The sequence below is a fragment of the Rhinolophus ferrumequinum genome, chromosome 9, assembly GCF_004115265.2.
Source record: "Rhinolophus ferrumequinum isolate MPI-CBG mRhiFer1 chromosome 9, mRhiFer1_v1.p, whole genome shotgun sequence".
NCBI classification, from domain to species: domain Eukaryota; kingdom Metazoa; phylum Chordata; class Mammalia; order Chiroptera; family Rhinolophidae; genus Rhinolophus; species Rhinolophus ferrumequinum.
In genome coordinates this window covers 38885282-38897337 of record NC_046292.1, presented here as the reverse complement: position 1 = coordinate 38897337, position 12056 = coordinate 38885282, and the positions used below count along the sequence as shown (strand labels likewise).

Below are 12056 nucleotides of genomic sequence, written 5' to 3'. Positions count from 1 at the left end.
CTGCACTTCCTGAGGAAGCATTGGATGTTCCCAGGGAAGGCGATGAAGGATTAAGAGGTAGGAGGTGCTCTCTTCTTGCCCGGAGCTGAGGAACCGACGGAAGACCTTTTGCCCGCTCTTGGCAACTGGACCTCACCCTTGAACCCTCCTCCATTCTTTTCCTTTTTCCTTTTCTGGGGTTTGGCTTCGAATTATCTTATTTTGTTTACATTGCACCCAAGTTTCATGGTACAAAAGACTTGCAGGTGCAAGTATGTCCCGCCTTCATTAACTTCCCCTCCCTTTTTAATTTATGTGATTTCAATTTTCCTTCCCTGTACTGTTAATTAGGGGACCCTCTAATCAGTGCCATTATCACAGTGGTATTCATGTTTAGGAAAGCCGCTAAACAAATGCTTGCAAAATTGCTAAATGGCTAATTAATGTCTGTTAATTAAGAAAATTGCTCATGGTAACAAACCATGCCGTTGCTGGCAGCCGCTAGAAAGACACACACTTGTTGAAATTAGTAGCGTGGCAGGTAGGGGAACATCTGCTCCTCGGAGCTTTCCGGAAGTGAGCAGCCCCTCGCTTGCTCATGAAACTCCAGGCCTGTCCTTCATGGCGCCTCCAGGTTCCTCCGTCTTTCTCTGCTCAACGCTTCTCTGGGTCTCCTCACCCGCCATCTCGAGCCCATTCTCCTGCCCCCTCCCCAGCTCTGGGCCGTGCTTCCTGAGCAGGCGGGAGGCTGGGCAGCCTGGCTCTGAGGGAGAAGACTAAAAAAACCCTACCTGCTTCTCTCAAAGATTCTCTCTCTCCCTCTCTTTTTTAATGTAACCACACCCATTTCCCATGCATGTTTTGAATTTTTCTCAAAGGCAACTTCCAAGGGTAACGACACGGTCATGGGTGGTGAAGAGTGAATTAGGTCGTACTCATCACCAGCACCAGTGTCCAGCTTCCCACGTGGGCAGGAGGGTGCTTTAACTATGACCAGCAGTAGGAAATACATTTGACATTGTGACCCAGTCAACACAGACACATATATGTACACACAAAATAGAGGTTAATGAAAAATATTTGCCTTAAAACACACAAAGCTATTTTCTATTCTATTTTCTTTTGTCGTTGTTCTTTTCCAGGTTTTTAAAAAACAATGGTTGCAACCCACTAACATGAGTCCACCACCCACTAATGGGTTGCAACCCCCAGTTTGACCAGCACCATGGTTTAACTTTGAGTGAATTCATCTGCCTGTTTCTTCTGGGGGGAGTTGAGGTGTGCATTGCCCAGGGCTTCAGCTTGGAACCATGGGTGGTTCACCACCAACTGGAGCAGAAAGCACAACCCCCTGTACCCACCCACCCAGCAGTCAGGGGCCTGCAGCCCCATCCCGCACTCCCCTGCACACACCCGCTCCAGCTCTGGGCTACACGGGTTGAGGCGGGCCTTGGACCCATCATGCTTCTCTTCCTGGCTCTATCATTTACCATTGTGTGGCTGTGGCCAAGTCCCCTCGTCCCTTGCTACTCAGTTTCCTCATTGGTAAAAATAGGAATGAGAAACCCCACCTCACGGGCCATTTTCAAGTGGAGGTGAATTAATTAATGCACTGAGAGGGCGCTCAGTAACCGTTTCTTCCTCTCATTTCCCCATTTGTTCAATCTCTGGCACCACCCTGCTCCACTCCTCCTGCCTGTTCTCGTTCATCCATCAGTAGACTGGTCTCTAGGTACCCATGACCTGTCTCTGTCCCCCCAGACTGGGAGCTCCTTGCAGGCAGGCCTCTTCCACGTCTTGCCGACTGGGTCAGTTTCTACGCGTCACTGTGCTCTCTGAGCCCATCTCAACCAACGTATTTAACATGGCAAACTCCGCTCCCTCACTAGCCGGTGGCCAGGCCCCTGCTCCTGCGTGCTTTGACAAAGGAGCTTGATTTGATTTTTCATTCCTGTAAATCCCCGTGAAGGTGTTTATCAGCTTCTCTCCCTCCCGCTCGCTGTTTTCTGCCGATGAGCCGGCGACCTAGGCAGCAGCTCGCACCTCCCCGCCAACCAGAGCCCGCCGCCCGCACGCCCGCCACCCGCCCTTCGTTTTGGTTTAATTTTTGTTCTTTTAAGCTTCCGCGCTTCTCCATGTGCTGTGATCTATAACCTGCCTCTACTGTCTGGCCTCACAGGGTCCTCCGGGGTCACAGCCCTCGCCGCACGCACAGCCTCCACCCCACAATCCCAGCAGCATGATGGGACCCCACAGTCAGGTAACGCACTTGGCTCGCCCGCCCGCCGGGGGGCACGGGGCACCAGGAGGACAGAGCCAGCAGAGGAAAAACAAAAATCAAAACGTGCTCTCACCATTGCCTTCAAGTCTTGATTGACAAATGAAGTGTTTTTGAAAAAAAATACATATTTCTAAGGAGAGTCTTCATTCTTTGGATATCACACCCAGCTTGGATATAAAACCAAGAGAAAAGAAAAAACATTTCTGTGACCTTGTCGGCGGCCTTTGCGTTTTTGTTTTTTCCTCTCTCACTTTTGGTTTGGTTTTTGAGTTTGGTTAACCATTCATTTGTAACTGAAGCTGCATCCCTAGCCTTTTCTTTGTGCACTCTTGCTGCTGAGAAAGCTTTCCTGCCCATTCCCTGCATTCAGTTAGGGAGCCCGCTGTCCCCTTACCGTTTTCATTGTGTTCCCCCCTCGAATCCTTGCTCCCTTCCCCACTCCCTTCATCGGTGGTTTCTGTGTGTGTGTGTGCGCACGCGTATGTGTGCACGTGAGCACGTGTCCAGCTTTGTCTGCACACCCTGGGTACTGTATATAGAGGTCCCTTTTCTGACTCTTTGATTTGCCCGTCCTGAGAGCAGGCATTTCCCTCCTTTGCCCCACATGGATGTCACTGCTCTTCCACATCCTGTGCAAAGTCTCGTCCTGCCCCATCACCCAAAGTTGATCTCCGTGAAGAGATGCAGATGTGTTGTGGCATCTGTTGTTCCCTCTGCCCAAAGGAAGTTTTGCCCGGAGGGAAGAGGCTACTGGGAGAAAGAGAGTTTAAAATATCACTAGTTGGTAACAAAACTGGACTTTGTGGAGTGGAGTGCATTTGTGTTTGTCACTGTGCAAGAGCACAGGCTGTCATTGAACTAATTCCCTGTAATTACAGCCTTTTATGTCACCGCGATATGCAGGCGGCCCCAGGCCCCCGATCAGAATGGGAAACCAGGTACTGTACGTTTTCATCTTCTCTGTCTCCTCACTCCGCTAACCTTGACCCCAGTGGGATTTTGGCTCACATCAAAGTGTGGGGAAAAGATTGGGAGGTGGAGGGACAAGTGGGTCCCCAGGGAGGGCCCTGTGTCTACTCTGTGCCCATGGTGCAGCCCCCTGCCAGCATTTCACCTGCCTGTCCTGCGAGGCTCTGGAGCTTGGAGGGCAGGCCAGGGTGGGAATGCAAGGTTTCCGCTATTCTAGAGAAGGTGGTAATACCCCTTCCCCTCCCTTCCAGGCCCTTCTTGGAAAAGGGTCTTCCTCCTTAATGAAGTTAATTGACAACGTGCATTTTTTCCTGGAAGCTTTTGAGAATTGCCAAGGCTGGTAAATAGAATCCTGCTATTAAGGGGAGAAATGGCCCGTAGGAATGCTTAGATCACGAGCCTGGAGGCAGCGGAGCAGGGCATTTGGGAGTTTTTCTGCAATGTCTGCCTGCTTTCCAGACCCAACTCAAAACAAGAAAGGATTTGTTCGTGTAATTAGAAAAGTGGTCTGCTGATGGGGGGAGAGCTTTTCAGCCTGGGGTCGTGTGCCTTGTGCTGGCCCATTAGGGTCGGCAATTCTAGGTGGTCTGAAGAATTGGCCCCCACCCCCACCCTCCCCTGTCCAGCCCATCAGGGGCAGGAGGGGAGCTGGGGAGATACAGATGAATATCCTCTTTTGAGGATAGACAGACTTAAAAGAAACTTCTTAAAAGGGAAATTTCTTTTTAATGCCAAAGTATTTTTTTATACGTATTTTGAATGACCTTGCAAAAGCCTTCCAAAAAATCCAACAGCAACGCCAGTTCATCCAGCCCTTATTGCCTTTGGAGCTGGGAGTTCATTCATCAACTAAATTGGCGTTCTCTATGATTCGTTCTCTGTGATTCCTTCCGTTCTCAAGGCTCCGCAAGAAAGCCCCTGAATGAGACAATACAGGGACTACAGTGAGAAGCTCAGGGGCCTCCGATTTTGAAGTTAAATTACCTATCAGGTTTCCACTTTTTTTCCCTCTGAAAGTCCTTTGTTTCTTATTTTCTCTGACATGAGGGGGATAAATTTGGACGCGAAGAATTAGAGACTCAGCTTTCTGAGCAAGGAAGGACCTGTAGCTACATCACAGATGAGGAAACAGAAGGTCAGAGTGGAAGAGTGATTTCCCAATGAGCTGGGCTCGAATCTGTTTCCAGCTCCCGGACCAGTGCTGTTTCCTCTCCATCTTACCCATTCAGTTAGCTTTCTTAGTTGTGAAAGTGTGGCCCCTGCCTTTGTGTTTAACTTGTCACCAAGTGGCTCACCTTTGCCGTCATGCTCATGGCCACAGCAGCAACTTTCCCTGCTGCCCATCCAGGGGCTCTTCTTGGCCTGAATAGGCCTCTGCCCCAGGAGAGAACAGCTGCTTCCTTATCACAGTTGTGGTCCTTCCTCCAGCAATTAAGAAACACTCGAGGAAGCATGTATGTTTCTATTTATCAATTAGATATAAGCAAGTACCCAAGAGAGCAAATGGAGAATAAATCGTCATCTGCACCTTGCATTGCAAACTGATCTTCCCAACTCCTATCAGAAAGTGACACTGATTTTCCAGTTTCCTGTGAACTCAAGCCATTTTTGTCCTCCAAGGGGGATGTGCCCCTTTCACAGCTATTGCCCCCGGGGGTTTCTTGGACTGAGCCTCCGTTGGGGCTGCCAATCAAACAGAAGCCCCTGCCACCTTCCTCCGAGGTAGTGGAGAAAGCCGAGGCAGCAGGACTTGCCCTCCTGGATTGGGGCAATCAGAAGGGCACTCGGGTACAAGAAGCTGAGGGTCGCTGACTTGGCCTGGAAGTCTTGCAAGGCCAGCCTCCTACCTGCCATCCTGGCTGAGGTTTGGGGCTGTGTAGGGAACATTGCTGTGTTTCAAGCAGGGGTGGCTGGGTTGGTGGTGAGCCGTGGGGTTCAGCCGGATTTAGGAGAGGAACACTAGAATGCAGGGCTGTCAGGAAGTTCTTCCGTCATGTCCCAGCTGAGCCCCACCGAATGAGCGTGCATACGCTGCTGGGATGTGTCCGTTCCCTGGGCAGACACTTCGGCACCTGCCTCGTGCTGCTGTAAGAGAGGCTTTGGCCTGCTTCTGGGAGCCCGTGGGACAGCCTCAGCACTTCCCTTCCCTGCAGGTCCCGAGATGTGTGCATGGCACATGCTTGCAGTCCCATTGTGAACTGTTATTTTTCTTTCTTACATTTGAGGGCTTCAGCCTGCTCAGTGAAGGACACTTTTATGTCGGTCATTGCATACCTTCCTTCCTTGCCTCTGGGTAGCCCAGCTCTGCTCTTGTGTCCCGTCATGCAGCAGGCTTCGGGGAGCCCAAGGGGGAGCTTCCCGTAAGAACTGGTGGTCAGCACGGGGCTACGTGGAAAGGGAGCGATTGTCCAGCCTCTGGCTGCTCTGTCTACTTCAACATCCTGGGATCCCCCAAACCAAATGGCCGCAGATGCAGATTTTCCTGTATCCTCTCAAAAGCCTGTAACCAGCCCAATCCCAAGGGACACAAACCAGCCAAGTGATTCAGAGCTTGGGAACTTGGAGAGGAAGCAGGGCTGGGAGAAAGTGAGAGGTGGGAACAGGTAAAACCCAGGGGATGAAGAGACAGACCCTGAGCCTCCCCAGCAGGTGGAAAGAGCAGGTGCCAAATGCCACTTCATGAACATCAAGTACTCCCCAGGCTTGTGTGGCCCTCCCCCAAACCTCCCCCACCCACCCACACCCCATTTTTTTTTTTTACTTTTTTTTTTAATTAAAGTTTATTGGGGTGACAATTGTTAGTAAAGTTACACAGATTTCAGGTGTACAATTCTGTACTGCATCATCTATAAATCCCATTGCCACACCCCATTCTAACGCGTGAGGACTTACTTGTCCCTTTGCTTCCCACCACCTCATCCTAAAACCAGTTTGGAGTTCACCACTTGGCTCCCCATGCAGCCAAACCTACAACTGTGAGTGGGATGGGGGTGATGGTCCCCATTCCAGGTGCCCGGCCTCAGAAGCACTGCACCTGCAGATGGAAAAGGGTGACCGGCTTTCCCAAAGGCTTTTCCTCTCCCAGGCAAAGGCCCATGTTTAGTCCTAAGGTACGGGGTTCTAGAAGCACACTTTCGCCCCAGCTCTGCTTCTCTCTCTTCAGATGGCAGCTAAAATACTTGTCCCAAGTAAAGCACTTTTAATAGGTTTTCACAGCAGGTGTGCCAAGCGTTCACTCAGGAAACCTGTGGCACCCTGTCCTCACCGTAGTCGTAAACCTCCCAGCATCTGCCACTTGCATCAGGCTTTAGGTAGCAGGTTCTCATTCAGCACCCTGCTCGCCGTCCTAGGGGCCCCCTCTTTACCCCCCGGGGGAAGGTGACATTTCATGTGAGGGAGTCAGGAGTCCTGAGCGCTCATCCTGGCTCGCCCTGAAGGTGTCTGGGGGCGCTGGGCCTCTGGGCCTCATTTTCTCTTATCTCAATCTCAGAGACTGCCTCCTCCCCTGTTCCCCTTGAAAAATGACCTCTTATTGTGATAGGGTTTTTAAGTAGTGGGTCTCTCGGTCCCCACGGTGTGGCAGTGGGGATAAAATAAGTTACATCTCCATGAGGCAAGGGAAAGACAGGGTTTGGCTTAAATCACAGTGGCTGGGGTTCGGTGGTAAGAGGGAGGGGGCACTACTGCCTTTGAGGGGTGTGTGGCAGCAGCGCAGCCAGAGCGTGACCAGGCTCTGGCAGGTACACAAACCCACAAAGACGGCAGGGTGGGGCGATGGTTCCTCCCCCACAGATGAAGCCCTCACCCGCCCATGCCGCAGTTTTCGCTAACGCCAGCTCAAGCTGACTGCCACTCTCAGGGGACCTCCCAGCTGGCAAGCAGCAGGAATGGTCTTGGGGAGACCATACGTGGCCCTAAATGGTCAGCTAGGGAGCTGGGGCAGGCAGACGTGTCGCCCTCTGTTCCGCAGCCCCGGGGAGCAGCCGCTCAGCTCATGTCTCACGTCTGTTTCAGCCTCCAGGAGGAGTTCCTGGGACACAGCCACTGCTGCCCAATTCCATGGATCCTACACGACAACAAGGTCCAGAGGGCGGGGTGGGCTGCCTGGGGTGCGTGGAGTCGGGAGGGGCTCCTTCTCCCTCTACTGTTTGCCTCTGCCACTCACCGCTCTCCTACTCTCTCATGCAGGACACCCCAACATGGGAGGATCAATGCAGAGAATGAACCCTCCCCGAGGCATGGGGCCCATGGGGCCCGGCCCACAGGTAACCTCCTGTCTGTCCATCCATCTCCCTGGCCATCTGTGTGCCCCTGCCTTCTCTCCTCTTTCCACAGTCTGTCAGTCTTTCCACATTGCTTAGCTTGCAAGGGTTTGAGGAGAGGATGTGACCAGGTCCCCAGCTGCGCTCTTTGCCCAGAGCTGGGCCAGCCCCACACACAGCCAGGAGCAGCCCCCTCAGCAGCAGAGTTGAGGGACCCCCGCAGGGAGCTGGGGAAGAGGGGCGTCTGAGAGCCCCCTAGTTGACAGACCTTTCCAGAAGAGAGGTGTGCTAACCCGTGGTAGTAGGCATTTGGAAGGCAGAGGTACCTGAGCAGTGATGTGGGTCCTACCGGAATCCCAAAGCCCCGTCCCATCCTGGGTGGGTGGACTTGAACTGGCTCCAGGATCACAGTTTGTTGTGCACACAGGTGGGACAAATGAGTGACGGTCCTAGCTCTGCTTGGAATTCATCATTTGTCTGTCCTTGGACAAATCACCTTGACGTCTGTGGGCCCCAGCAAGCCTTCATTTCCCTACCTGCCCAACAGGGAGTGAGTTTATATCCATAGTTCTCTGTGTGGCCACCTCAGGTGAGAGGAAGCCAGGCTGGCCAGGGCCCAGCTCACTTCACCCCAGAGCTTTTGCCTGTTTCATATGCCGGGGTCCTGCCAAGACTTGTTTCTGTTTTGTTTTGTTTTTTAAGATTTTTATTTAAAAACGTAGCTATCATATAACATCATATCAGTTTTAAGTGTACACCATAGTCGTTCAACATTTGTATACCTAAAGAAGTGATTACCATAAGTCCAGCCCTAAGATTTGTTGTGACCAGAGGGCTCCATGGCCCCCGCCCCCCCCTCAAAAAAAGGATCATTTAGAAACCTCTGAAAGAAATAATTTCAAGTGCCCTGTCTACCTCTTTACAGTTACAACACAGTGACTGCTCCTCGTGACCCAGCTCCATACCCCACACATCCATCGGGCAGGGTATAAGAGGCCGTTCCTGTTCTAGAGCCGCCTCACGCTTGGCTCCCACTCTTCTGAGTATTTGAATGTGGCTCTTTCCTGCAGGAGCCATGACAGAGAGCCTGCTATGTTCTTCCCCTCTTGGGAACTCTCTGGAGTCTGCCTGAAAGAAGCTAGAAATTTGGATAAGGAGAGGGGCGTTTCACATAGTGAGAGTGGGAGGGTTTTGTTCCAGGGTGTTCCTTCCCCTTTCTGCCCCAGAAGCCTGCTTGTCACTCCCACCTGTTTGTAGATGTTTGGATTCTCTGGCCCTTCCCCAGGTTTCTGGTTCCCTGGAGGTGGAGTAGCACCCCTGCTTGCTCACACCCAGGTGCCTCCTTTTTTTAAGGAGAGGCATCCGTGTACACCCCGCAGCCTTCCACTCCGTCCTTACAGCACACCCAGCCCCTGCGTTGCTCTAGCCTCTGTGGTGTGGAAAGGTTCTAGGGAGGGCCTCGTCGTCTGTTGGCCCCAGAATCCTAAAAAGAAGCAAACCCACACCAATTGCAGCTCTTGTTTTCCTGTTTGTTTGTTTGTTTTCTTTCCTCAAATCCCCCAGAGCTTGTAGTTTTACCAGTTCCTCTTAAAGCCACCAGAGTGCCGCCCACCTGCCAGGTGACTGTCTTTGAGTGGACCTGTGCAAGGCGGGCCGGCCAAGGATACCATAGGAGGGCGGCAGGGGCTGCTGCAGAGCGCCCCTCTCCGGAGTCTCCCTCAGCCTCTGCCGCACCTTAGGATACTCTTCATGTAGAAACTGGCAGTGGCCTCGGACTTCCAGAACGTCCTGGGAGATCTAGATCTGAGAGATACAAGAGGATGGCGTCTGGGGCAGGAACATTGCATTCCTACTGCACTGCCCCTCTCCTCTGGATTCTGGGAGGCTTAGCAGCTGCCTCTGTAAACTGGGAAGGAGACCAGTATCTGCCTGAGGGGTTACTGAAGTGGGGAGGGTCAAGTACTTGGCGTGACACTTGGCACAGGGTACCAAACCCCCTTGCTTGGGTTTGGTGATTGCTTTTAGTTTGTTTTTTTATTTTTCTGGCAAAGGTCATTAGTATATTGAGGTTCAGGAAGCTGGAAGTGGATGCTATCAGACTGGCTGAGAGCACAGTGTTCCAGAAGTATAGGCCCCTGGCTTAGTGGGTGTCTCGTCACGTCAGTGTCCCCGACCAGCAGTCAGCACACTCCTGTGGCATACTTGAAAAAGGTGAGGGTCCTAAAGGCGAAGTCTAGCCGAAAAGGGCCTCCTGGGCCCAATGTGGCTCTCCTGGCCTCATCGAGCAGTGTACAAGGATGGAGCTCTCCTGCAGGCTTTGAGTGGAAGGAGATGCTACCCTAGGGGTGAGGCCAGCTGATCCTTCCCACCCCCCACCAACCTCAGGGCCTCTGAAAACAGGGCCCCTGTTCTTTATTTTGTCAACACGAAGACCCTAAAGCACTTTTCCTATGTCTCCGGTATCCCTGGGTATGGTACAGGATTAAATTCCAGAGCCAAACCCCCCTCAGAGCTCCAGCTCCTCATTGGGGTCAGAAAAGCCTGGTGTTGTGTGGGACTTGGGCCTGGGCAAGGTTGGGGTATGGGATGGATTTCAGGGTCCAGAGTCAGCCAGGGAGTGGGCACCACAGAGCCTGGCGTTTTGGCCTCCAGGGCTGAGGGTGGGGAGAGCACAGACCCTTCATATACCCCCCCCCAGCCCTTTCTGCCCCCTGAGCGTGCTGCCCTGGTCACTTCCAGTGGACAGAAAAAGGATGAGCTCTGAACTTAGTGCTGGAAAACACAGTTTGGGCCGTGGCTCAGCCCGGTTGAGCCTTAGTTCCTCATCTGCAGAATGGGCAGGTGGATGATGACCTCATAGGGGATTACCCTTGTGGGGCTGGGTGAAAACAACAACTGTGAAACATACCTCAACACAAGGCACCTGCACGGTGTTCCGTGGATCCCATTCCCTCCCTAGGCCCTGGGCTCAGGCTGTTAGGAAAAGTGGCCAACCCCTTCAGGCAGCCTTTAGTAAGCACCCCTGCAAGCCCAGTGCTGTGCTGAGACCAGACACAAAGGTGGGAAACCCTCAGCCTGTTATTCCCGGTGGGGAATAAGATCGTTACTAGCCAGGGACCACTGCTGAAGTTTCTGAACAAAGAATAGGTACAGTGTGCTCTTGGAGCTGCTTTACAGGTTTTAAATCCAAATGGAGTAGCATTAACACTTCTGGAGCTTGTGTTGCATTTTAGCCTAAATGTCACAAAGGAACCAGCAGACCAGGCATCGCCCTGCCCTTTGCCCTCAGTCTCTCAGACAGATTTTACTCTCGTTTTATGAAATGTCCAGTGCCAAAAAGGAGGTAATATTTCCACTTAATTGTTTCTTTTCTTTAAAGAATTGTGTGTGTCAGTGCAGGTGAGAACCTTTCGGCTAAGTCTTTCAAAAGTGAATGCTATTAGAACGAGGCTACAGCTGCAGGGCCTTCTGGCCAGGTTCGGGTGGATTGAATACACGGCCCGTCAGACCCCCGGGTACCGATTGCCAGGGCTACCCGCCCTTCAGTGGTGCTGGTTTTCCGGTTGGGGTGCAGTTAGCTCAGCCTAGAATCAGATCACCATTCTGGCCGGTCTACATTTGAGGAAGTGCCGGTGAAAGATCCTCCACAATCCTTGGGATGGTCTGTGCCACCCACGGGAGGAAGACCTGCATCTGCCCTGCTGGTCAGGATAGTCCAAACTCAGTGCCTCTGAGCAGAGACCCCAGAAAGAGATGGAAGAAGCAGAACGCTGGTCAGAGCACCCGGGGACGGGGAGAGGCTTCCCAGCGTGGGATGGCCAGGCTCCCATGTGATGAGACGGGTGTTAGATGGGCCCCCACTTCCTGGGAAACGGCCCTGATAGCCACAAGTCCATTTTCACAGATCCATCCTAAAGACTATTCTCAGGTGAAGCACTTCCCTACTTTAAGGTGAAGATGGCATTGGGCGGTCCACTGGCTGCACCAAGCAAGAGCCCCTCCGACAAGAGGTTTTGGGAAATAGTGACAGGCCTCAGCCCTTCTGGCTGACGGTGAACCCTGCACAGCGCAGAGCTGAGACCGAGAGGGTGAGACCTGACTCATGGTCCCCAGCAAGAGGCGCGGTGTTCCTGACTGTGGGTCAGACCCCTCGCCCAGGGTCTGGGGTGCCCACATGGGCACGAGGGCCAGGGGTGTGGGAACAGACCCCCATGGATGTGGCCAGGCCCATGGCCGCACTGAGAACTCCTCTGTGTCTCCATCGCCCTGTCCCTGTGGAGCAGTGCTGACAGCAGAGGAGGGAGTAGCCTCTGGCTAGTGGTCACAGCTTGCAGCCCAGTGCTGTGGGCGGGGGGCAGATACGGGGAGAAGGGAGGACCATGTCACCTGAGTCTCCGAAACCAATCCCACCTGCCCTCTGTAAAAAGGCTAGTGCTTGTGATTTGAACAATTTCCTCAAGCCTGATTTTTAGTCCTACTTCCCCTACTTCCCCTCTGACTTGCTGTGTGACATTGGGTGAATCTCTGGCCTCTCTGGGCCTCCAGCTTGTCATCTGTGAAATGGG

At 52.7% G+C, this 12056-nt stretch overlaps 1 protein-coding gene across 4 annotated transcripts in view; it reads left to right on the top strand.

Annotated features, from left to right (window-relative positions):
• The window catches only part of SSBP3 (single stranded DNA binding protein 3), a 155284-nt gene that overhangs the window by 128548 nt on the left and 14680 nt on the right, over nt 1–12056 (top strand). For 2 of the 4 annotated variants that reach the window (XM_033113488.1, XM_033113489.1), the window contains exons 6-9: nt 2159–2239; nt 3139–3198; nt 7244–7310; nt 7418–7494. In XM_033113488.1, coding sequence (XP_032969379.1) covers nt 2159–2239; nt 3139–3198; nt 7244–7310; nt 7418–7494 — 285 coding nt within the window. The remainder of the gene's footprint in view (nt 1–2158; nt 2240–3138; nt 3199–7243; nt 7311–7417; nt 7495–12056) is intronic. The other 2 variants (XM_033113490.1, XM_033113491.1) reach the window with 1 other exon arrangement.